This window comes from Garra rufa, chromosome 22 (assembly GCF_049309525.1).
Source record: "Garra rufa chromosome 22, GarRuf1.0, whole genome shotgun sequence".
NCBI classification, from domain to species: domain Eukaryota; kingdom Metazoa; phylum Chordata; class Actinopteri; order Cypriniformes; family Cyprinidae; genus Garra; species Garra rufa.
The window spans coordinates 26770965-26793880 of NC_133382.1; the positions used below are offsets into that span (position 1 = coordinate 26770965).

Below are 22916 nucleotides of genomic sequence, written 5' to 3' on the forward strand. Positions count from 1 at the left end.
CATGACGTCAGCATTCTGGGAATTAAGGACACGGACGCTACCAGTAGTGACTGGGTAATAGTGGAGTTAAAAACACATTAGAATGGAAAACACTTGCTGTGTTATGAACTGCTATATCTGCTTTCATGACCGGAGTGGAAAACAGATCTAAAATGAAGCGCAAATTTCTGCTTTTTAGCTTAAACAACACAATGGTGACCAAATTTTGGCTTTGTCATTTGTATGTATTAATTACTACAGATTGATAATTTCCGAGCTGAATGTGTAAGTGCTCACACCATGAATAATGTACGAACTCGCGTTTGAAAATGTAATGCGTGATATAGCTGGTTTTGATCACTCTCTGTGTTCATAAAGCAACCTCTCCTTTGATTAATTGTTGAGCAACTCTTTGTGAGAAATTGTATTTGTGCCATTTAAGTCCAGTAAAACTTAATTTTCTTAATTGTGGCAGAAATGTGGAATATTTATATTCAGTTTTATTATATTATTAATGTAGACATGTATTAAATGAGTAATGAAATGTAATTTCAAATAGAAAGATCAAAGTTGGCACACCACAGCTCCAAAGATAGACAAATATTTATTCATGTTCTTATAATGGAATATAATTACAGATTTTTTTGGATTAAGCTACAGCATTTGAGCATTTATATTAAATGTATTTAGTTTATTCATACAAATACCTAGAAAGCATAGTTACATTTTTACCATGGTATTGAGGTGCTATATGTGTTTGAACTGTGGTTATCATGATCTAAATGTATGCTACTAGAGAAGACCAATGGTTAATTTAAATAAAACTCAAACAGTCTTTTGTCAAATGTACATTTCTAAGAGATATTTTTTTTTTTAACTCTATTAATATTGCAGCCTGCCCTGCAAGCTGAAGATATGAGTCAAAGTCAGGCAACACAAACCTGTTCCATGATTTGAAACAGTATTACTCATTAGAACATGCCGAAACCAAGAAATTAACTTTTATAATAAGATATTTATTTTGTTAAGGAAATGACTTGATCTGGACTGGACTGTGATCATTTTTTGGCCATATTGGCCAGCCCTAGTTGAAATATAGTGCACGATACATATGGACCACATTTGATGCTACTTATATGCATCGTTTTTACAGCTTGGAAACACCAATTCCCAAAAGAGAATAAAAACTAATTTTCTCCTTTTGTGTTTTGTGGAAGAAGAAATTCATACAGCTTTAGAACAACATGAAGGTGAGAAAATGGTTTCAATTTTGGATGAACTACTCTTCTAACACCTCCTCCGCACATATAGTGCAGACAAAATTCCTCATATTGAGCAGTGGGTTTCTGCAGACAGTGACCCGCAGTGCCTTCTTATGCCAGGGAGCTGGGGGCCAAGCAGAAGCGAGGCTCTTTGGAGCATCTCTTACGTGGTAGTCGATATGGAGACAAAAACGACAGTCGACGGATGATTTGTGCTGGTGTGTTGAGCAGAGATAGATAGTGAAAAAGCTCAGGGGACAAAAGACTAGGTGGCAGATAAAGCCAAGCCGCCCCCAGGGGGTGATTTGTGCCTCATTTGGTGGGTTAAGTGAATAAAGATGCACTGGGCCATACACATCAGGCTCAAACTAGAAATGGGGAAAAACAAACACTGGCCTCTACAGGGCGGAATAAAGATAAATTGAAAACATAATCGCCTATGAAAAAATAGTAAAGGCCGTAATTTGACATAAGATATTGAGCACTGTGATTGCTCCTCATGCAGGCCTCTCCAAAGCCTGTTGTGTTTGTTTTCATGGCAGGAATGGATTGTAATTCAAACATAATCTGGATTAACTGGCCCAAAAACCCCCCAAAACAAAAACTATAGATGCTGAAAGCTTCACCCAAATTTAGCAGATTTGCAACAGCGCTGGCCTAGAATTGCTGTAATGCTGAACGGTGTCAACAGGAGGGTGGAGGAGGCAATACCAGCAGGATAGTGTAGGTGTATCCGTGAAGAAGATGATGGCATTGCAAGAGATGAGGGCTCCATCTCAGGGCATGATGGAAAGCAGGGATATGAATGCTCTCATTGAGAAAATCAGATATGAAAGAGAAGTATCAGGGACGCAAAGTGGGCCTTGGCAGAAAGGCTACAGAGAGATCCCATTACCAGCCACTCAGTGGGGTCAGCAACTCAAAGTGCACTAAATGGGAGTTTAGGTTGCCGTCTCGCTCTCTGTAAAAGATCACTCCCCAAAAGCTAGACAATTCATACAACGCAAGCCATTCTGAAAAACAGCCTAGTTGCAGATTCATCTGTGCACCGGACAGCTCTTTTCTCCGCTTTCTCCTTCCTAGGCTTCGACTTCCTTTCATATCGATATAATAGCTCTCAGAAAGTCGAGTCACAGGAAGAAGGTTTTATGAATCACAGCTTTGTGAGGTTTCACAAATCTCTCCAATACCAACCTATACGAAAGCAAACATCTCTCTTTGACAGCTTTTTCCGTGACTGTGAACTTCCCTTTGGCTACTTGTGTTCCACTGTCCTTTTTTTAACCTGTGAGACACTCATCTAGCACAGAAATGGCTAATGACTTTAGCATCGACCTAAAATTAGCAAAGCAATTACTTTCATTCAGGGACTTTGGTAATGGCAGGGGAAATGTACTCTTCATGAAAAATGGTCACTTGATAACATTTCGTGGCCACTTTGAGCCTTGTTAGAATCTGCAATCACACTGTGTAGCAAGACAATGAAAGTGAACGGGTTACGCACTATATCTGTCAAGCTAAACAAAATTCTGCTCTCGCTGAGTTAGAGATCAGCTTTCCCATAGAGAAAATATCATATGCAAATGCTTTCTGATTTTCATGAGTGCGTGGCATTGTAGGGTGACGGCAATTTCAGCACTTAGAGCGAGAGGTATAATTAACTACTTAAGCAATACACGGTTCTGAGAAAACGCCAGAGAACTCTCAGCCCTGGAGGCTAAGAGACTAACCTGATGCTAGAGAGGCAGGAAACTTCTAAAACCAAGACCGGAAAGCAAGTAAACAACAAGTAAATTATGTCTTCTCATCTTTGGCTCGCTGTATCATGAAGCATTTTGCTGCCGAAGGACTTTGTGTTGTTCATGCTAGTAGGAATGGAAATAACTCAATAACTTTGTGTTTATCCAAACCACATTCATTTTTTCTTGAATCCATGTATTCCATGATATTAAAACAATATTTTCCCTCAAAGAGAAAAACACATACTTGGGTCAGATAAGATGGAGTCTGTCTTCGGGACAAACTGGTCACAACGAAGTCCACGGTAACCCTCTTTACACCTGCAAAAGAAGAAGAATGTTCCACATTTTAGTACAGAAATATTAGCTTTCAGATTTTAGGTTAGAGGATGTTCTTATTTTATTGGACATAGTTAGAACATCAAACACACACACACACACACACACACACACACACACACACACACACACACACACACACACACACACACACACACACACATTACGGTTTCAATCAAAATATTACGCAGGCCACACCTGTTTTCACATCGCTAATCATAGAAAATGTTTTTGCCACTATATTAGCATATTAAAATGATTTCTGAAGGATCATTTGCCACTGAAGACTACATCAATGACTGCTGAAAATTTAGCTTTGCCATCACAGGAATAAAGGACATTTTAAAGGGCACCTATTATGCCCCTTTTTACAAGATGTAATATAAGTCTCAGGTGTCCCCAGAATGCACCTGTGAAGTTTCAACTCAAAATACCCCACAGATGATTTATATATCATTTTGAAAATGCTTTTTTGAGTGAAAGCAGAAACATGCTGTTGAAAGCAGAAACGTGCATTCTTTCCAGAATAGGGCTGTGCTTTTACAGCTTGTAACTCGAATACTCTGCTAAAAAATCTGTTTGGTTTTGATTATCATGTCTATTGCACTGAAATCATGCATTATAAAGGCATTTCAGAAGTTTAAACTTTTGATATATGGTTTTACTATTGTTTTACTGTATTTTTATTAAAACTAATTTTGATACAACTGGGAGTCAGTTGGTACTAAACTTTGATATTGAAGGTTAAAATCATAATACTAAACTAAACTAAAAGTTAACTTTAATTTAACTTTTAATTACATAATTACTCTAATTAATTTTTTAATAAAAACATTTAAATGGTGGCTGTCATATAAACTTGACAGATTTTTGTAAACTTAAGTATTGAAAAACAGTAGAAATTATGAGGAATATGTTATTTATATACATATATTTAGCAAAATGCTTTTCTCTGGAATTCATTTATCTAGCTGACAAACAAAGTTATGCTCACAGAATTGTTTTTTACAGTTTGTTATATTGTTTACAAGCTGTTACACTGACATGTTTCCGCAGTTTAAACACTGAATGAGCGATTACATGAGATTTTGGTAAGATGTACTCTTTTTTTTTATATATAACATACCTTCGAATGTTTATTCATGTTTACTTTGTGCTGTAACTGTATAAAGCGGAGGAACTTCTCTTGAACTGAGGCACTACAGAGATCTGTCACTCCTCATTAAACAGCGCCAAAATGGTATTTATTCTGTTCTATTTATTCTATAAAAAATTTTTAATCTGAGACTATGTTTCATATCAAAAGTAACAAAGCTCATTTTGATTTATTGGACAGGAGGTGCGCTACAATGTTCTGTTCATTAACTAAAAAAAAAAAAAACAGGCTAGACTAATCGATTCTAAGGTATTTAAGAATCAATATAATTTCGTAAAAATTAGAATCAATTAAAATCAAGAAATCTATATTTTTTTACCCATCCCTATTACAGACCCCAAACATTTTTGAATGGTAGTGTATATTCCAGGCATAGTTTACATTTTCATATGCCCTCTTTGCATCACCCTTTATTTTTAATTACCTATTAGTTGTGTTCACACCTCTAATAATAGTCAGGCATAGTTTAATTTACCAAAACATTAATATATCGTCATTATTTACTCACACACAGTAGAAGATTCAGTGTTTTATCTATACATTAAATTTTCATTTTAGCCTGAAATACCCGTTTAAATAGTCCTGTGGTGTGATATACATTTTTAAGAATCCAAATATTCCATGCAGTCTCTCAACTAATATAACATCATAAAAAAACAGCATGATCTAATTATACAGGAAGTAGAAAAATGTTTAAAATAGTTCTAGAAGGAGCATGTCACACTGCAGGGCACCACTGTCACTGCTTGACATGTCATGCCAACCCATTTAGAATACAGATGTGGCATTTATAATACCGCGTCCACATTTCCATCCATCATTATGTCATTTTCACAGAGAGATTGACTAAGCATTAGAAATCCGAATAACCAGAAATGTTATAAATTAGCCTCATGCAGAAAAAGACGAGCAAGTAAAAGAGGGAGGGGTGATAGGGACAAGAAAGAAGAAGAAGAAAAGTAGGGATAACAGGGCGGGTCTGTCCAGAGCTCAGTGGTGCCTGCACTCGCACAGATAACACAGTCTTGACATTTATGTCACATCCCCACTGAGCTATGGGACCGTAAGGAAAAGACGAAGGCATTTGACTTGACTCTTACTGTGAGATCTATGTGAAACAGGGGACTTCTTCCAAAAGTAGCAGTGTGCTCTGCATCTGTGTGCGGAGGAACCAGCCGCCCTCCAGCTAAAGCATTTCAGACATCTTCTAATCGCTCTCTCCATCTCTCTCACCCTTTCTTTGCATTTTTTATTTTATGTCTTAACCCAACATCTGTAGTCTTCCTGTGTGCAATACAAATACAACACACCTCCGATTCTGCAAACAGACTCATCTCCATTTAACAGCAGCATTGCACCTTTTATTCGGCACATGTTTACCAGAAAATTGCCCAATTCTGAGATCTGCCTCTGTGATCACTTCTCTCCTGTGCAACGCTAACGTAATTTTGAGGCATACCATGATAATGACGCATCACAAAAGGAAACAACAAGCATGCGGGCTGAGAAGCATCAAATAAACCCTTAACAGAATGATCCTGATGTTGTTTCATCTGGCTTCGTCTGCAGTGTGTGTGCGATAGCTGCCTAGACTCAATGCTGTCTGTGTGTCTGGCTTGGAGAAGCATGTCTGAGATTTGCTGAAAGAAATGAGGAAGAGTCTGTAAAATGTCTGCAAAGAGGGAAAACATGGTTAGACTGTAATTACAGTCACGAAAACAGGTGAGGAGCATGAAGTGTGGTCTCATCTCCTGCTCTCTTGCGCTCTGTTAGCTCACCGTCTAGTTAACACTGACTCACATGTTGACGGCAGAATGACGGCCGTGACTGTCGGCAGCCTATTTGTTTGTTTCTCCCCTTTCTCCTCTTTTTTGTTAGACGATACTGTAGAGCTTTTAGGCGTATACCGAGAAAACAAACCGACAAATGATTTCATGCATCATTGTTTGCTTGGTATCGGAGGAAAGAAAAATCACTGTGCGCGCATGTGTTTATGACATTCGAGGTGCCTACAGAGTAAACAACATTGTAAACTAGAATTTCTGCATCTGCTTCATGGCTTTTCATTATCATTCAAGGATGTGTTGCTTGGCATCAATGATCGTGCCCCCGTTGGTTAAATTACAGCTAGAGAGAAAAAGAGAGAAAGGATATATCTCCCCCGAAGGAGGCCAAGGCAATGAGCAGGACTCGCATTTGACTACCACACAGCTTGTTAATTAAAGCTGAAGTGTGTAATTTTTTCAGTGTTAAAATACTCTCGTCCCAGCCTAATAGCAGATGCGACTAAAAGTAAGCCATTGGTGGGGCGATTTCCCTGAAATGTGTAAACACTGTGTGTCTCTGTGGACCTATCAAAACATTGCTCTGTTTGTTTGAGAATTCCGACCTGCCTCGCACGGCAACAGTGGCTCAGCCAATGGGGTGAGTTTGGGGGCGGAGCACTCTGCTTTTCCTGACTAATAACGGACAGGCAGAGTTTTCTGAGGGAAACCTCTTTGAAAACAATCATTTTGCAATAGCATTTGGTGATTCTAGTGGCGCTGAATATACACTTCAGCTTTGAAGGTATGTCAATGTAAGTTGGAATAAACAGGTGAGCTTGTTTGTGCAGGAAAGCGTGCCTGAGAGTGGGATGTGCGTGGTGGTATTTTTTCCTCCCTGTCAAACAGCTCCCACATAACAGACTGAGCTTGTGGCTTGCATGTGGGAGCTACATATACTACCCACATTCACACACCCACATACTGTACAAAGATATTGTCATCCCTTCTCAAGATCCGGTGACAACTTTTCTCCATAAATAAGGTGCAATCTGATCCTGACATCTTCTAGTATTATTGATGGATAGGGAGGCTAAAATAAGGCAGGTATTGGAAACAATCTCTGTTCAATTGTTCCTTACCCAGCATCCCTGTCAAAAAAGTGCTGTTTAAGAAGAACCTGGCTTCTCTATTATCACACGGCCAATACATATTCATATGTATCTGTCTGGGTTTGCGGAAAAGGAGGGAGAAAGTGGGCATTGTAACAGAATGGTTTTATTTGTTGAATGACATTGACTGATGCCCACTTCACTATTCAGGTTGTTTGTTTGCTAGACAACCTTGCTTATCAAATTCAGCACACAAACAAGGAGCAGTTTCCTACCTCTTCAACAAGTGTTTTACTATACCTTCATTATTTAATTTAGCTATATTTTAAATGCCGTTTATTATTAACGTTTATTGATTTGTCCTTGTCTCAGACTTGCAATAATAAACTATGAAACTATCCACTATAAAAATATGAACTATTTCATTTTAAATGACTATAATCTAAGCAAATAATGAAATAAACATAAACACATCCATTATTGTGTGAAAACCAATTATTCTATTATAAAAAAAAAGAATTCAAATATTCAGACTCTTTTACAGCCATAGCATTATTTCTACCACTCCTAACAATTATACCCTTAATAAAGTTTTGACAAAAGCAAAAATATGAGAAATGTGTTTATTATGTGAGGAATAATTGACGACGGGCCGTTGAATTCTTAGAAAATAAAGCACACCCGAGGTGGTGAGGCGAAGCGGATTGCCCATTACACATCGGGTGTGCATTATTTTCGTAGAATTCAACGGACCGAAGTCAATTATTCCGCTTATACTACGGTTACCACAACTCGAGACATCGATCAGATGATATATTTCAAGACATTCGTCCGGTTTTGTCCTTAAAACGCTATTGTGAGTAGGATTAATTTCTTACGCAGCTCATCCAATGCCTTCGATACTAATTCCAAAACGTAATTTTAGACCTAGCAATGACACTTGAGCGTTTGATAGCAAACTAATGCAGTTAATCATGAAGTTTAGACAGACCGACAGACATGCAGACAGACGGCAAGAGAGAGGGAGAGAGATATTAAGCTTGTGAATTACCTTTCTGAGTCTGTGCGTCTTTCAAAAGTGATCAGAAGCAGTGTCTCTCCTAATAGTGAAACTTTAAGATCATTTTCTTCAAGACCACGCTGTTGTTACCTCGCAAATGAGAACTGTCATGTAGTTTTTAAGTTTTTAATTGTCAGAACATTGCTAACAACATTAGCGCGTATGCTAAGGTGCGTGCAAACTGTGTGTGTGTGCGTCTGTAAGCGAGAGAGAGAGGGAGAAATAGAGTATGCTTTCTGTACATAATAAAACGTAATTTTGTGGCAAAACAATGGAAATAATCTGTCGTTTTTATCCTGTAGTTATTTGTTTGGCCAGTGTAGTTGTGGGTTTTGGTTATTTTGCTGTTTTAGGCAGTAAGGACCTTTGAAATAACAGAAATGGTGTGGCGAAGTGATATAGATATGTAATGCGGTCAAGAGCTGCCTGGAACTACGTTCGCTGTGCGTTTCCCTGAAAATAATGCACACCATTAGAACGTTCATCAGCCAATCAGATTCAAGCATTCAACAGCCCGTAGTATCAAGTATTATATACATTATGCAAAATAAAAATATTATCAAATAGTATTAAAATATAATATATACAATAGTACTGTCAAATTGATTATTTGCGATTAATCACATGCAAAATAAAAGTTTGTGTTTACATAATATATGTGTGTGTGTGTACTGTGTATATTTGTATATTGTATATAGAAATACACACATAAATGTGTATATTTAAGAAATACATGTAAATATATTAATTTTTATATATGATTAATGTTGTATATATATATATATATATATATATATATATATATATATTACATATATTTTTTAAATATATGTGTTTGGGATTTATTTTATTTTATTTTATTTTATTTTTTCATTTTTTGGGGATCAAGATTTTTTATGTTTTTGAAGCAGTTTTGCATGCTCACCAAGGCTGCATTTATTTGATTCAAAATACAGAAAAAAGTAAAAGTGATATATTATTGCTATTTAAAATAAGATTTTTTAAAATATAATTTCAAATATTATTTATTTCTGTAATCAAAGCAGAATTTTTAGCGTCATTACTCCAGTCTTTAGTGTCACATGAACCTTCAGAAATCAATGTTGGGTACAGTTGTGCTGCTTAATTTTTTGGAACCTGTGATACCCTTTTCAGCATTCTTTGATGAATAAAAAGTTAAAAAGAAAGCATTTATTAAAAACAGAATATTTTCTAATAATATGTCTTTGCTATTACTTTTTATCAATTTAACACATCTTTTCTGAATAAAAGTATTAATTTCTTTCCAAAAAAGAGAGAAAAAGCCCCCAAACCTTTGAACAATAGTGTATATAATTACAAAATATTTCCATTTTTTTTTAATAAATGCTGTTTTTTCAGCATCAAAAAAATCCCTAAATCCAATAAATGCAGCCTTGATGAGCAAAAGCGACTTCTTTAAAAAACATTTCAAGTCTTACTAATCCCAATCTATTATATTTATATTTGATTTAACTATATATATCATAGCAATGGAAATAGCATTACATTTAAGTAATTTTTTAAAAATAGTTATCAATGTGTATTTATGAGAGTTAGCCTTAGCCAGACAAAGGAGCTATAAAAATGTCATTTCCACTGACATTTCCATCACATTAAACACATTCATGATTTCAGTGCAAAAAAGAACCATGTCAAATAACTAGAGTGTGAAAATACTAAGGGTGGGCATAGATTAATATTTTTTAATCTAGATTAATCTAGATTAAAATGGCTAATTTGAATTCTGCTGAAGGCATTCAGAATATGTATACTACCCAAATAATGACTAAAAGTAAGTCTTCGAGAACGGGCCAGGAGGCGCATTAGATCAGGCGCTCATCTCTTGTTTCCAAAATGCATCACAAACTGCTTGACAATTGCATTTACAACATAATTACCTATACAAACTTGTGTAACCAAGTACTTCTGCGCAAAAGGCTGCACGACGTGCGCGGGCATGGATTTCTGCGTGCATAGTCTTCCATTAAACTGCGTTGCTTTTAGAAGCGTCAATTCAGTTGTTGCATATAGTTTAATGTCTTTATTTCGGGATTATCAAAGTAAATTATAACTCAAACTTGAGATTTTACTGGGGCACAGCAGATTTCACTGGGGCACGTGCCCCAGTAAAAAGGGTCTAGCAACGCACCTGCCCTGAAGCGGCTTCATAGCTGCATCCATGTTTGCACGTCTTATTTGATGTGGTAATTTCACAGAAGTTGAAGACTCGTTCTCGCCCCCTACAGTGCAATTCCACTAGTTATACGTCATCCGCGCTAAAATATCAAGGTGAAAGTCATCATATCTTGCGTAGTTTAGACCCAGCTCCCAACCCAACTTTGACAATAGATTAACGGCGATATTTTTTTTATCGCCCGATAAGAGTCTCACGTTAACACAGCACGTTAACGCCGATAACGGCCCACCACTAGAAAATACTCTTATATTCTTATTTCATTCAACAGGGACAAAAATGCCTGTAGTTGAATAAAACCCCACATATGAAATACTGTGTGTATAGAAACAAGCAAGACAGTAAAGAATAAATACATCTTCTTTAAGGAGCCATACATTTACCCTGAGCTTTGTTAAACTAAGAGTTTTTCTACTTTTCACATGCTTTTTAAACCACAAAAGCTCGCCTCGAAAATAAACCTATTAAAATGGTAATCACGCATGAGTAGATAAGTCCCCCTAAGCTTTTACTTGCGGAAGCGCAAATACTCAACCGGGAGTTCTCCTGACGACGGCATTGTCATGCCAGAGCACTGGTTAGAGATAAGAGGAAGCACAGCGTTATGTCACAAAACAGTTTGTGTGGAGTCTAGCCACCAGCGTGAGGATCAGCGACCATCTGAAGGGCACATGGAAGAAGGGAGAGAGACATTGATGGCCATCTTCACACGTGACTTCACAGCTCTGACACACACACAGGTGCTATTCCGTGGGGCCTCTGATAAAAGGGTGATCACAGTTGGGTAAATAAAGCAGGGCTCTGTTCCTGTCGCTCACACAACACTAAACTGTTCCTGTCAAGACTAGCGATCACACAGGTGTCAATGGGAACTAAATGCTTTTTTGTCACACATTTCTGCAGTTGTTTTTAGGTCAATGGTGATTGCTCAGGTAGGTGTCGAATGTGATCCGGCGTGAAAGTGCGCATATGTTTGCAGGGATCATAACGCAAGCTGGCACACGTGCAAAGACACCCAAGCTGAACTGCCAGTGCATGTCTCTTTACAATGAAAGCATGAATATCTCATTTTTCATCAGATATAGCGAGATAATCCAATGAAGCTGTGAGAGCGGCAGTCTGTCTCAGAGGTGTTTAAAAGCTTATCCTCCTTAATATCATTTACATGGCCCTTCTGCAGTCAGGGCAATAAGTGTAATTCCGTTAAATTGCGATATTGTCTTTCCCATCATTCCTCCGTCTCTCAGTCTTTATATATAGACTCTGGTTAATCCTTTCCTTTTTAATCAAGCCGCTTTGATGTATTCATCATGCCATTTTATTTAATTTGCTGTTCCCCTGCAGGGGAGGATAGAGGTGGACACTGATGGAATCAACGTGCCGATAAGACGTTCATAGGTTCTGCATCTCTGTGGTAACGTTCACCATGGTAACTTGACGTGTTTGTGGGCTTAGTGCCTACTGGATTCGACGTAAGCACAGAAATGCGTGCGATGGGCATTGTTGCCAACGAGATGGTAAATGTTGCTAAGAATCTCTGAAGCCTCAGAGTCCATTAACTCCCTGCAAAGAAAAATCATTCACAGATTCAAAGTTTTAGGCGCATCCCTTTAAAAATCAATGCATTTGATTGACAACTAATTACAGGGTAGCTTGTTCCCAAATACAGTTTTTTCCATGCGAACAGAGCTAATTTCTATTAATTCAATCTTGTTATTAATGCGAAGGTTGTTATCGTAGACCACCAATCAAGATTTCAGAAATTTTAGTGCCGGAGGCTGTACTGACCATATTAAGCTTCTAATTAAATTCACGTCTTATCTTATTTTCTTTAAGACAAACACGTATGCTTTATCTGCAGCTGCCTTATCTGTGTGACGGACGTCTCTTTACTTCAAACTGAAATAACAGAATTACATTTGCTCTGAGTCAATATTGTTTTTCACTCTGTACACAAAGACGAAACTGTATCTTCAAGCAGGCCACACATCCCTAAGGAAGCTTTCAATGAAATTACAGGTTGTATAGAGTATATGCCAACATTATTCTAACCTCTTGCAGGCATCACAGAATGCTAACAAGGCCAGGAATTCACAGGTGGCTGCTAATTTATAGTGTCAGCCTGTTTCTAGTGTTGATGACACAAACAGAGTTGTTATTTAATCATATTTAATTTGTTAAAGCTGAAGGGCTCAAACATGCCGCAGCCATCGTGTAATCTTCAAGTGTGTGGCATATGTTAACCGTGTCAACAAGAACCATGGCATTTTAGGTCTCCGTGTCTCCCTGAAGTATCCTCAGAAAGTTTGCCTCAGTTTAGTGACAGCTCCCTCTTTCACAAAACACAAGCAGGCGTCTTCACATCCCCGCGAGTGATATTCACAGAGGCAAAGCGCCGCTGCCACGTCTGAACAAATGGGACATGCTCTAACCTGGGGTGGCAGGGAGCAAAAGGTCCAGAGGACATGGTTTCAACTTAAACACCCCAGCGTTGCAGAATATGCAGAAAATATCCCGGGGCCGGGCGAGACGCATCCCGGTTCAGTCAGGAATATTAACAGCATAGAAACGCTTGTTTTTCTTTTATGCTGCTGCTGCTTGGCTGATAATGCCTGTACAGAGTAAGACAAGCAGATGTAAGATCACTCAGGGGAAACCCGTCTATCTGAGCTGCTTCCAGTCTTTTTTCTGGTAGTTTTCCTAGAAATTTACTATAGGTATTCCCTCTTTGCTTGGATGGGAAGTATGTTAGCCAATTAGACAGGCCAAAGCAGCACTTTTAAGCATCTGGTGCATTAATTAGCGGCTCTTATGAAGGTCTGAAGACCAGACAAACATATCGAGGATAAAACTGATTATCCAGCAATTCATCACGGTGTATCATAATAAAAAACTTCAGATTTTTAAGTAGGCTGTCGATCGCATCAGAAAGCATTTCTCAGGCAGCGTTAACAAACCTGGCGTTCAGAGGCGCTGTGCTTCCTCTTGCGTGACGGAACACAAGCGCTTCGGGCGCTGGATTTTGGCAGCCATCAGCTCTCGCCATCTTTGCCTGATCAAACAATCCCCACATTTTCCATCGCTGGCCCGGCGCTCATGCGCTTCTATTCATCCGGCCAACAGCATAGATTTTTCACGTGACCTCGCTGCCAAAAAAACGCATGCTCTCTGGCGTTTTAAAATTGTTTTGCGTAAATAAAGACAACGTTGGCTTTGTGAGCGACATTTGTGATTCTGACATTTCCTTGAGCAATGTTAATCCTGTCGGCGGCATTCAGGATGACTGAGCTAAAATAATTGAAGATGAGAGTGTGCTCAGAGGGACAGGATCTCACAAGCGTGCCCCACAAACACACACACACACACACACACACACACACACACACACACACACACACACACACACACACACACACACATGTTGGGTTTACATGTTTTATGGGGACATTCCATAGGTGTAATGGTTTTTATACTGTACAAACCGTACTTTCTATTGCCCTACACCTACCCTACACCTAAACCTAGCCCTCACAGGAGATTGTGCATACTTTTACTTCATCAAAAAAACTCATTGTACATGATTTATAAGCCTGTTTCCTCATGGGGACCTGAGAAATGTCCCCACAAGGTCAAAATTTACTGGTATTCCTATCCTTGTGGGGACATTTGGTCCCCACAACGTGATGAATACCAGGTACACACACACACACACACACACACACACACACACACACACACACACACACACACACACACACACACACACACACACACACACACACACACACACACACTCAAATTAAACTCTAAGAATCACACTAATTCGTGAGTGGCCGTTTACCAGATTTAGGACACTAGCTGGATGTTCTGGTGACGGATTAAGGTCCTCTCTCACAGAGAGGTGTGCAAGTTTCTCCCGTTTCACTCTCCAGCACCTCTCAGGACAGAAAGTAAAGGGCAGCCATCTTAAACCCGTCTGAGCCGCAGCTACAGCTAAGACTAAAGTGAAAGGCTTGTCACCAATCTCTACCAAGCTCCATGTGTCAAGGACAGCTTTTGGGAAGAGGAAAAGCAGGCTTAAGGAGCTCAGGAGTGGCTAAAATCCATAACCTGTCTGTGTGGCAGCTATAATTCACTGTAAAATTTGTGAGATACAATGTGAGTGGTAATAGGCGTTTCACGGGTCATATATATTTGTGCCGAGCATATTGAGAGCATGGGACGTTCTGTACATCTCTGCCTTGGTTTGCGTGTCAGAAAATTAAATCAGAATCCAATCAATAGCAAGTTTAACAAATAGCTTTTTATTCTAGGAACTTGCTGGTGAATAAATAAGAAAATATTGGTGTGTTTACAAGAATGTTTGGTACATATGCATCACTGTCAGCTGAGGACAAGAATAAATCTATAAGGTTGCAAGAAAGAGCACTTTGGGAGGTAGTTTTTCAAGCACAATTTTGCTATAATGAGCTTTCCATCCATAAATTTGCCTCAGTGACCCATTTTTCATTTGTAAATGTGCTGTGTGTTCTCACAATTGTCTAGAAGCCTTTTGTCTTCCTGCCAAAGAGCTGTTTATTTGTGTTTACATTTTGCTTCTCATCACATTGTTATCATCACATTTTGGGATATGTTCTGCTTGAGGCTATGTTCATGATGTTGGCTTACACCTCATAATTTCACTCTAATAATAAGCATTCTGTCTGTGAATAATAAGATTTGATGCCATGTTATGTAAATATGCTTCTTCAGTGTCTTGAAAGAAATGAATGATAGGTGAGGTGAGGAGAATTGTCAAAACTGTTGCTTAAGTGATGAAAAATGAATATTCTGTCATAATTTATTCAACCTCATGTTGTTCCAAACCTGTATGACTAAGTTTCTTGTGGAACAAAAATTATATAATGAAACAATATTTTATACAATATTTTCCTAAAAAAATCTAATAATTATATAATATGTCATTATAACTGGCTATTTTCCTCCTCTGTAAGATACTGTTTTGAGAGCTGCTGTCATTAGTTCACTGTCAACTTGATTCAATGATTCACTGATTTAGTTCCTATTGCCTACTGAATCAGTGAGTTGCATCAGTTCCCGTAATTAATAGCTCATTAGAGAGGAAAATAGACATCGGTCTATCGTAGACTACTTAATTGTGCCTTTTTGTTGTTTTGACTTGGTCATTTTCGGACCTTAAAAGATTAGTTCTCTCCAGAATTGAAATGTTCTGATAATTTACTCACCCCTATGTCATCCGAGATGTTCATGTCTTTCTTTCTTCAATCGAAAAGAAATTAAAGTTTTTGAGGAAAACATTCCAGGATTTTTCTCAATATAGTGAACTTCAATACAGTAGTGGCCAACTGGTTGAAGGTGCAAATGGCAGTTTCACTGCAACTTCAAAGGGCTTCCAGCCGAGGAATAATGGTCTCATCTAGCGAAACGATTGGTCATTTTCTAAAAAAATAAATACATTTATATACTTTTTAATCACAAATGCTCGTCTTGCAGTAGCTCTGCATCTATGACTTCATGCATTATGCAATCATGTTGCAAAGGACACGTGACATAGGTGGAAGTACCGAACCAGTGTTTACAAAGCAAATGTGCAAAGAAAGTCAAACGCTCTTTGCACAAAATTTAAGAGAAATTTTACCTCTTTGAACCGGAGTAAACAGATGAAGAACTAATCACGTGTTGACCTTTCCAACGCGAATGCATAAAGTCATAGATGCACATCAGAGAGCTAGTGCAAGATGAGCATTTGTGGTTAAAAAGTACATACATTTTTATTTTGTTAGAAAATGACAATTGTTTCGCTAGATAAGACCCTTGTAGAGTCATTTAAAGCTGCAAAAAACTGCAGTTTCGACCTTCATCCCTCTGATCACCATTAAAGTCCACTGCATGGAGAAAAAACCTGGAATGTTTCTTTTTGACTGAAGAAAGAAAGACATGAATCTTGGATTACAATGGGGTGAGTAAATTATCAAATTTTAATTCTGGAGTGAACTAATCCTTTAACAGACAAGCAAACTGTCCTCCTAGAGCTTTAAAAAAACTTTTTTTTTTACCACAGAAAACAATCTCATACAGGTTTGGAACATCATGAGGGTGAGTAAAAAAATATGCAAATATTTGGGGGTGAACTATTCCCTTAAATGAGCACTTTTTTTGGAAATAGGCTCATTCTCCAACTCCCCCCGATTTAATAAGCTGATTTTTACTGTTTTGAAATCCATTCAGCCGTTCTCCTGTTCTGGCGATATCACTTTTAGCATAGCTTAGCATAGATCATTGAATCCTATTAGACCAATAGCGTCGCGTTCAAAAATGACCAACGAGTTTCGATATTTGTCCTATTTAAAACTTGACTCTTCTGTAATTATAGCGTGTACTAATACCGGTGGAAAATGTAAAGCTGCAATTTTTTCAGGACGATAAGATTAGGAACTACACTTCCATTCCGGAGTAATAGTCAAGGAAGTTTGAAGAGTCTTGTTTTAAATAGGACAAATATCGAAACTCGTTGGTCATCTTTGAACGCGATGCTATTGGTCTAATAGGATTCAATGATCTATGCTAAGCTATGCTAAAAGTGATATCGCCAGAACAGGAGAACGGCTGAATGGATTTCAAACGGCTGAATGGTAAAACTCAATTTATTAACTTGGGGGGAGTTGGAGAATGAGCCTATTTCGAAAAAAGTGGAGTGTTCCTCTAAAGGGATAGTTTGATGTTTTTGTAAGCAGATACATTTTATGTTTATCTGCTTACCCCCAGGGCATCCAGACCGATTGTTTCATGTTAAGACCTCAAACAAGCTGCAGGGTTTGATTTGGTTTTGTCTGAGTATGTTTTTTTGGCTTTCAAAGCCATGGATCCCTTTGACTGCCATTATATGACTGACAGACTGCAACGGTTTGAGTGAAAAATCTTTGTTTGTGTTCGCCTGAAGAAATAAAGTCACCTACATTTTGGATGCCCTGGGGGTAAGCAGATAAACATACAATTTTTTGGGTGAACTATCCCTTTAAGATAAAATGCAATTATCAGGATATGAAAGTTTTTACTTTCATTTTGCGAGACTTCGGCCACCTTATCATTCCCTGACTGTGGCCACTTTTCTTGTTAGCATCTGGTTTGTGGGCTGGGCGACATGGCGTGTCATTGTCACCGTTCATTACCTCCGCATTTCCTGTGCCTGCTGTGACAGAGAGGTAACGCCCCTTCACAGAGAAAACTCATTCCGGCTCCACAGGGAGCACTTTGTCTTCTTCACACTGCTACTGCACCACAGAAAATAACAAATGAAGGAATAATAAGATTTGTTTGTGTGGTAGGTAGTGTTAATTTCGTCAGACGAGACGAGACGAAATATGTTCGTCAACGACCTTTTTTTTCATGACTAAGACGAGACGATGACTAGACTGCACCACTGTCCAAAAACGCTGACTAAAACTAAATTAACATGCATTATTGTTGACGAAAAAAGACGAGACGAAAATGTTTTGCATAAAATAAAAACTAAGATAAAATCTCTCTTCATTTTCGTCTACAATCGTCTCTGCTTTTTCATCAGCTGTTACGGCTTTAAAATATTCAAACTGGCTGGCGCTGAGCCAGAGACGGACGAGCTCTGCGCTTGTCATACAATCACAACTATGCAGTGTTTTTAACCACATAACGCTTATTTTAGGTTTCAGACATTTAAATACACATAAGTACTAGTAAAAGGAGACATTTAGAGTTTGTAAAATACACACATAGGTCTATGGAAGCAGCAAATAACAATCTATTCAAATATAATTTGCCGATGTGTTTTATTCATGTCACATACACATAGGCTTAGTAACTAAAAAGTTCACTCTATTCCTCTTCTAGTTCACCGGCCACTTACTTGCATGTATTTCGGGAGAAACGGATGAATGTATATGTGCTGTAAATACGGCTGACAGGACTCTCTCTGAACGGCAGCGCGAACAAACATGGCCGCGCCCATCTCACGTTACAGATTACGATCCAGATCATTTATATAGGGTTTTAAACGACGAAACATACTAATTCATACATATTTGTGAATCGGAATATTAGATAGTTCATGGCATGGTAAGCAAGTGTGTGAGTATTCTGGAAAAAAAGGAAAAACGAAATAAAAGCGATCTATCTGTCATACAGTGTTATTGTGTCTGTGTTGTGTCACGTGACAAGCTTGATGCGTCGCCATGGAAACAATAAGGACGAACGTTCTAAAATAAGGGGTCCGCTAGAATATTTTAAACTCACCACTGAAAGGGTTAATCATTTGTGAATGTGTCTCCTAAATCAGAAATTGAAAACCAGACACGTTTAACATTTGCATTCAACAAAAATCATACAACAAGTGTATTTTGTCAGGTAATTATGACATTTAACCAATGTTTGAGATATGTGAAACACTTTTTTTTACTGAAATGTGTATCAGTAATAATCTCAGTTATTTATTATTATTTTTATTAGTTAGTTATTTATTGTTATGTTATTTTAAAAAAAGACTACAATTTTTTGACTAAACCTAGACTAAAATATATTGACTTCTTTTTTGACTAAAACTAGACTAAAATTAAAAGACTTTTAGTCGACTAAAACTTGACTAAGATACCTTGAGTTTGATTTTGACTAAAACTAGACTAAAATGACGAGACTTTTCGTCGACTAAAACTTGACTAACAAAAAAAGATATGTGAATAACTAAATATGACTAAAACTAACAAGGACATTTGGCACAAGACTAAGACTAAGACTAAATTAAAAATAGGTGACGAAATTAACACTAGTGGTAGGTAAGAGTTGTCTGAAAGGCACTAGAACCCTGACATCCTAATCCTTATTAAAAACCTCATTAATGAGGTCCTCCGGAATTCTAGGTTTAGGTCTTGAACGCAGGTAATAGAATTAATCGCACACACAAGGGCTTACCGTCAAGTACACATATTTAATTTAAAGACTTTTTGCAAACGGAGAGTTTAATATCTGCTGCAGGGGGTTTAACATCCATATTCAGACTCTCAGCAGGTCTATCCCAAAAGAAGAATTTTCCTGCTCTCTGATTGGGGGGAAAAAGGAGACTGATTAGAGCATCTGGCCACTGGCAATCAGAGGGACAGGCAACTTTACGTTTCATTAAAACATAATTAAACCATCCTTTTAAGTTCTAGTGAAAACATTATGTTAATTTGCCCCAAGTCCAATGGCCAGCGCTTTTAATTCAAAGCATGCGATTCCTCTATTAAACCAAATCGAGTTTCAACAATGTATTGGGTCAGTGCTCCTTAAATGAGCTTCTCTGAAGTAGCTCTCAATAACTTTCTCTCTTGTTTTAACTTGTATTTTCCAGACAATGTGCAATGGTACCTCACTCCATGTTATCATGTTAACTATTTCTATTATTAGTAGTAGTATTACTATTGCTAATAAAAACAGTATTAAGCATATCATTCAGTAACTTTAAAATATATTAGTAATTTTAAGCATAACTTTCTAAAAAAGCTTTTAAACCTTTTTAATATTCACTCACCCCTATGTCATCCAAGATGTTCATATCTTTCTTCAGTCGAAAAGAAATAAGGGTCTTATCTAGTGAAACAATCAGTCATTAAAAAAAAGAAAGAAAAAAAAATGAAAGGAAGTTTGGCTTTCTTTGCACGTTCGCTTTGTAAACACTAGCTAGCTTTTGAGGTTATATTTATATATACATACATACAGGTATGTGCCAAAAAATTAGAATATCGAGGGAAAGTCCATTTATTTCAATAATTTGTTTCAAATTGTGAAACTTGTATGTTATATTAATTCACTACACACAAAGTGAAATATTTCAAGCCTTTATTTGTTTCAATTTTGATGATTATGGATTAAAGACTGTATGTATTATGTCCTCAGTACTTTGTTGGTACTTCGTCTGCATTTCAGGGTCTCTGTTCCCTCATCTTCCTTTTGACAGTACCCCATAAATTTTCAATGGGGTTTAAGTCAGGCGAGTTGGCTGGCCAATCAAATACTGTTATTCCATGGCTATTAAACTAGGTACTGGTAGTTTTGACTTTGTGGGCAGGTGCCAAATCCTGCTGGAAAATAAAATCATCATCTCCAAAAAGCTTGTCGGGCAGCAGGAAGTATGAAATGCTCTAAAACTCCCTGGTAAACAGCTGAGTTGACTGTGGACTTGATAAAAGACAATGGACCCACACCAGCAGATGACATGGCTCCCCAAACCATCACTGACTGTGGAAACTTCACACTGGACTTTAAGCAGCTTGACTTGACCGGTCTTCCTCCAGACTCTGGGACCTTGATTTCCAAATTAAATGCAAAATTTGCTTTCATCTGAAAACAGGACTTGGGACCACTGGGCAACAGACCAGTACTTTTTCTCTTTTGCCCTGCACAGACACTTCTGACATAGTTTTTGGTTCAGGAGTGGCTTGACGCATGGAATTCTCCAGCTGTAGCCCATGTCATGCAGACGTCTGTATGTGGTGGTTCTCCTTCCAGGAGTCCACTCCTTATGAAGCTCCCCCAGATTTTTGAACCGCCCTTGCTTGACAATCCTCTCAAGGCTATGGTCATCCCTGTCACCTGTGCACCTTTTCCGGCCACATTGTTCCCTTCCTCTTAACACTCTTAATATTAACACTGTTAATATACTTCGATACTGCACTCTGTGAGCATCCAACTTCTTTTGCAATTGCCTTTTGAGACTTTTCCTCCTTATGGAGGGTGTCAATGATGGTCTTCTGCACAACCGTCAAGTCAGCAGTCTTCCCCATGATTCTGAAGTCTACTAAGCCAGACTGAGACAATTTAAAGGCTGAGGAAACCTTTGCAGGTGTTTTGCGTTAATTAGCTGACTAGATTGGGACACAGGGCACCTACAATGTTGAAACTTTGTCATGATATTCTAATTTTGTGAAATACTGATTTTTTTTTTGTCTTTAATCCATAATCATTAAAATTGAAACAAATAAAGGATTGAAATATTTCACTTTGTGTGTAGTGAACTAACATACAAGTTTCACTTTTTAAAACAAATTATTGAAATAAATGGACTTTTCCTCGTTATTCTAATTTTTTGGCACATACCTGTATATATTTTTAGAAATCGTTTCACTAGATAAGACCATTATTCCTTGGCTGGGATCATGTAAAGCCCTTTGAAGATGCACTGAAACGTCTAGGTTACGAAGGTAACCCACGTTCCCTGAAGGAGGGAACGGAGACGTTACATGGGATCTCGCCTGAGAGACCGATCATCTCTGAGCCTTATATCAAAAGGCCAATTGCAAATTGGCGAGTGGACGTGCGCGGCGGCCACGCCCCCGTACATACGGGTATATAAGATGGCCGCGCGCATCACTCAGTTAGGCTTTTGCTGAAGAGCCGATCGAGCCGGCGTCAGCGCGACGCCAGGGCGTGGCAGGGGAATGTAACGTCTCCGTTCCCTCCTTCAGGGAACGTGGGTTACCTTCGTAACCTAGACGTTCCCCTTCAGTCGAATCACTTCGACGTTACATGGGAACTAGCCCTATGGAAAAGGCCACGACCCTGACGCCGCGTTACGCAACAACTTCACGTGCTGACAAGTATACGTGCCGGCAGGCGAAGTGTAACGTAACCTTCCCAACGCCCTGAGGTCCAATAAGGGGGCCCTTCCAGGGATGCCAGTTGTACTGAAGCATGGGTTGGGGGGGCGGAGCACATGAAATCTTTACATGTGGAAATGAGAATAATTCAATATATCCATAAAGGTTTTTAGGGATACACGAGGGAAACAGCGGTCTCCTCCGCTGGAATAATAAAAACTAAGCCACAACCTGCGGGGCGAAGGAGACCCAGGCAGGATCACAGTCAGGGACTACTCCGCATCTAGGCCGGACTGCGGGGCGCGGAGGACCCAGGGTTCGCCGGAGGGAACATTCTGGGAAATAGCGCACGGATCCCGTGGGAATGGCGCAGCAAGCCGACACCAGCCATCCTCCCGCTCGCCTAAGTCTTATGTCAAGACACGGGAGGATACGGCCTCTACGCGGAGGTTGTAAAACCTAGCGAAGGTGTTGGATGTCGCCCAGCCCGCAGCTCTACAGATGTCCGCTAGTGAGGCGCCATGAGCCAACGCGTAGGATGAGGCAACACTCCTAGTGGAGTGGGCATGAACACCTAAGGGGCATGGCTCTCCCTGATATAAGTAAGATAGGGAGATGGCTTCTACCACCCAATGGGCCAACCTCTGTTTGGAGACAGCATTCCCTT

General features: G+C 38.7%; 1 protein-coding gene across 2 annotated transcripts in view; it reads right to left on the reverse strand.

Moving 5' to 3' along the window:
* The window catches only part of nrg3b (neuregulin 3b), a 205997-nt gene that overhangs the window by 23437 nt on the left and 159644 nt on the right, over positions 1–22916 (reverse strand). For both annotated transcript variants that reach the window (XM_073828964.1, XM_073828963.1), the window contains exon 3: positions 3228–3301. In XM_073828964.1, coding sequence (XP_073685065.1) covers positions 3228–3301 — 74 coding nt within the window. The remainder of the gene's footprint in view (positions 1–3227; positions 3302–22916) is intronic.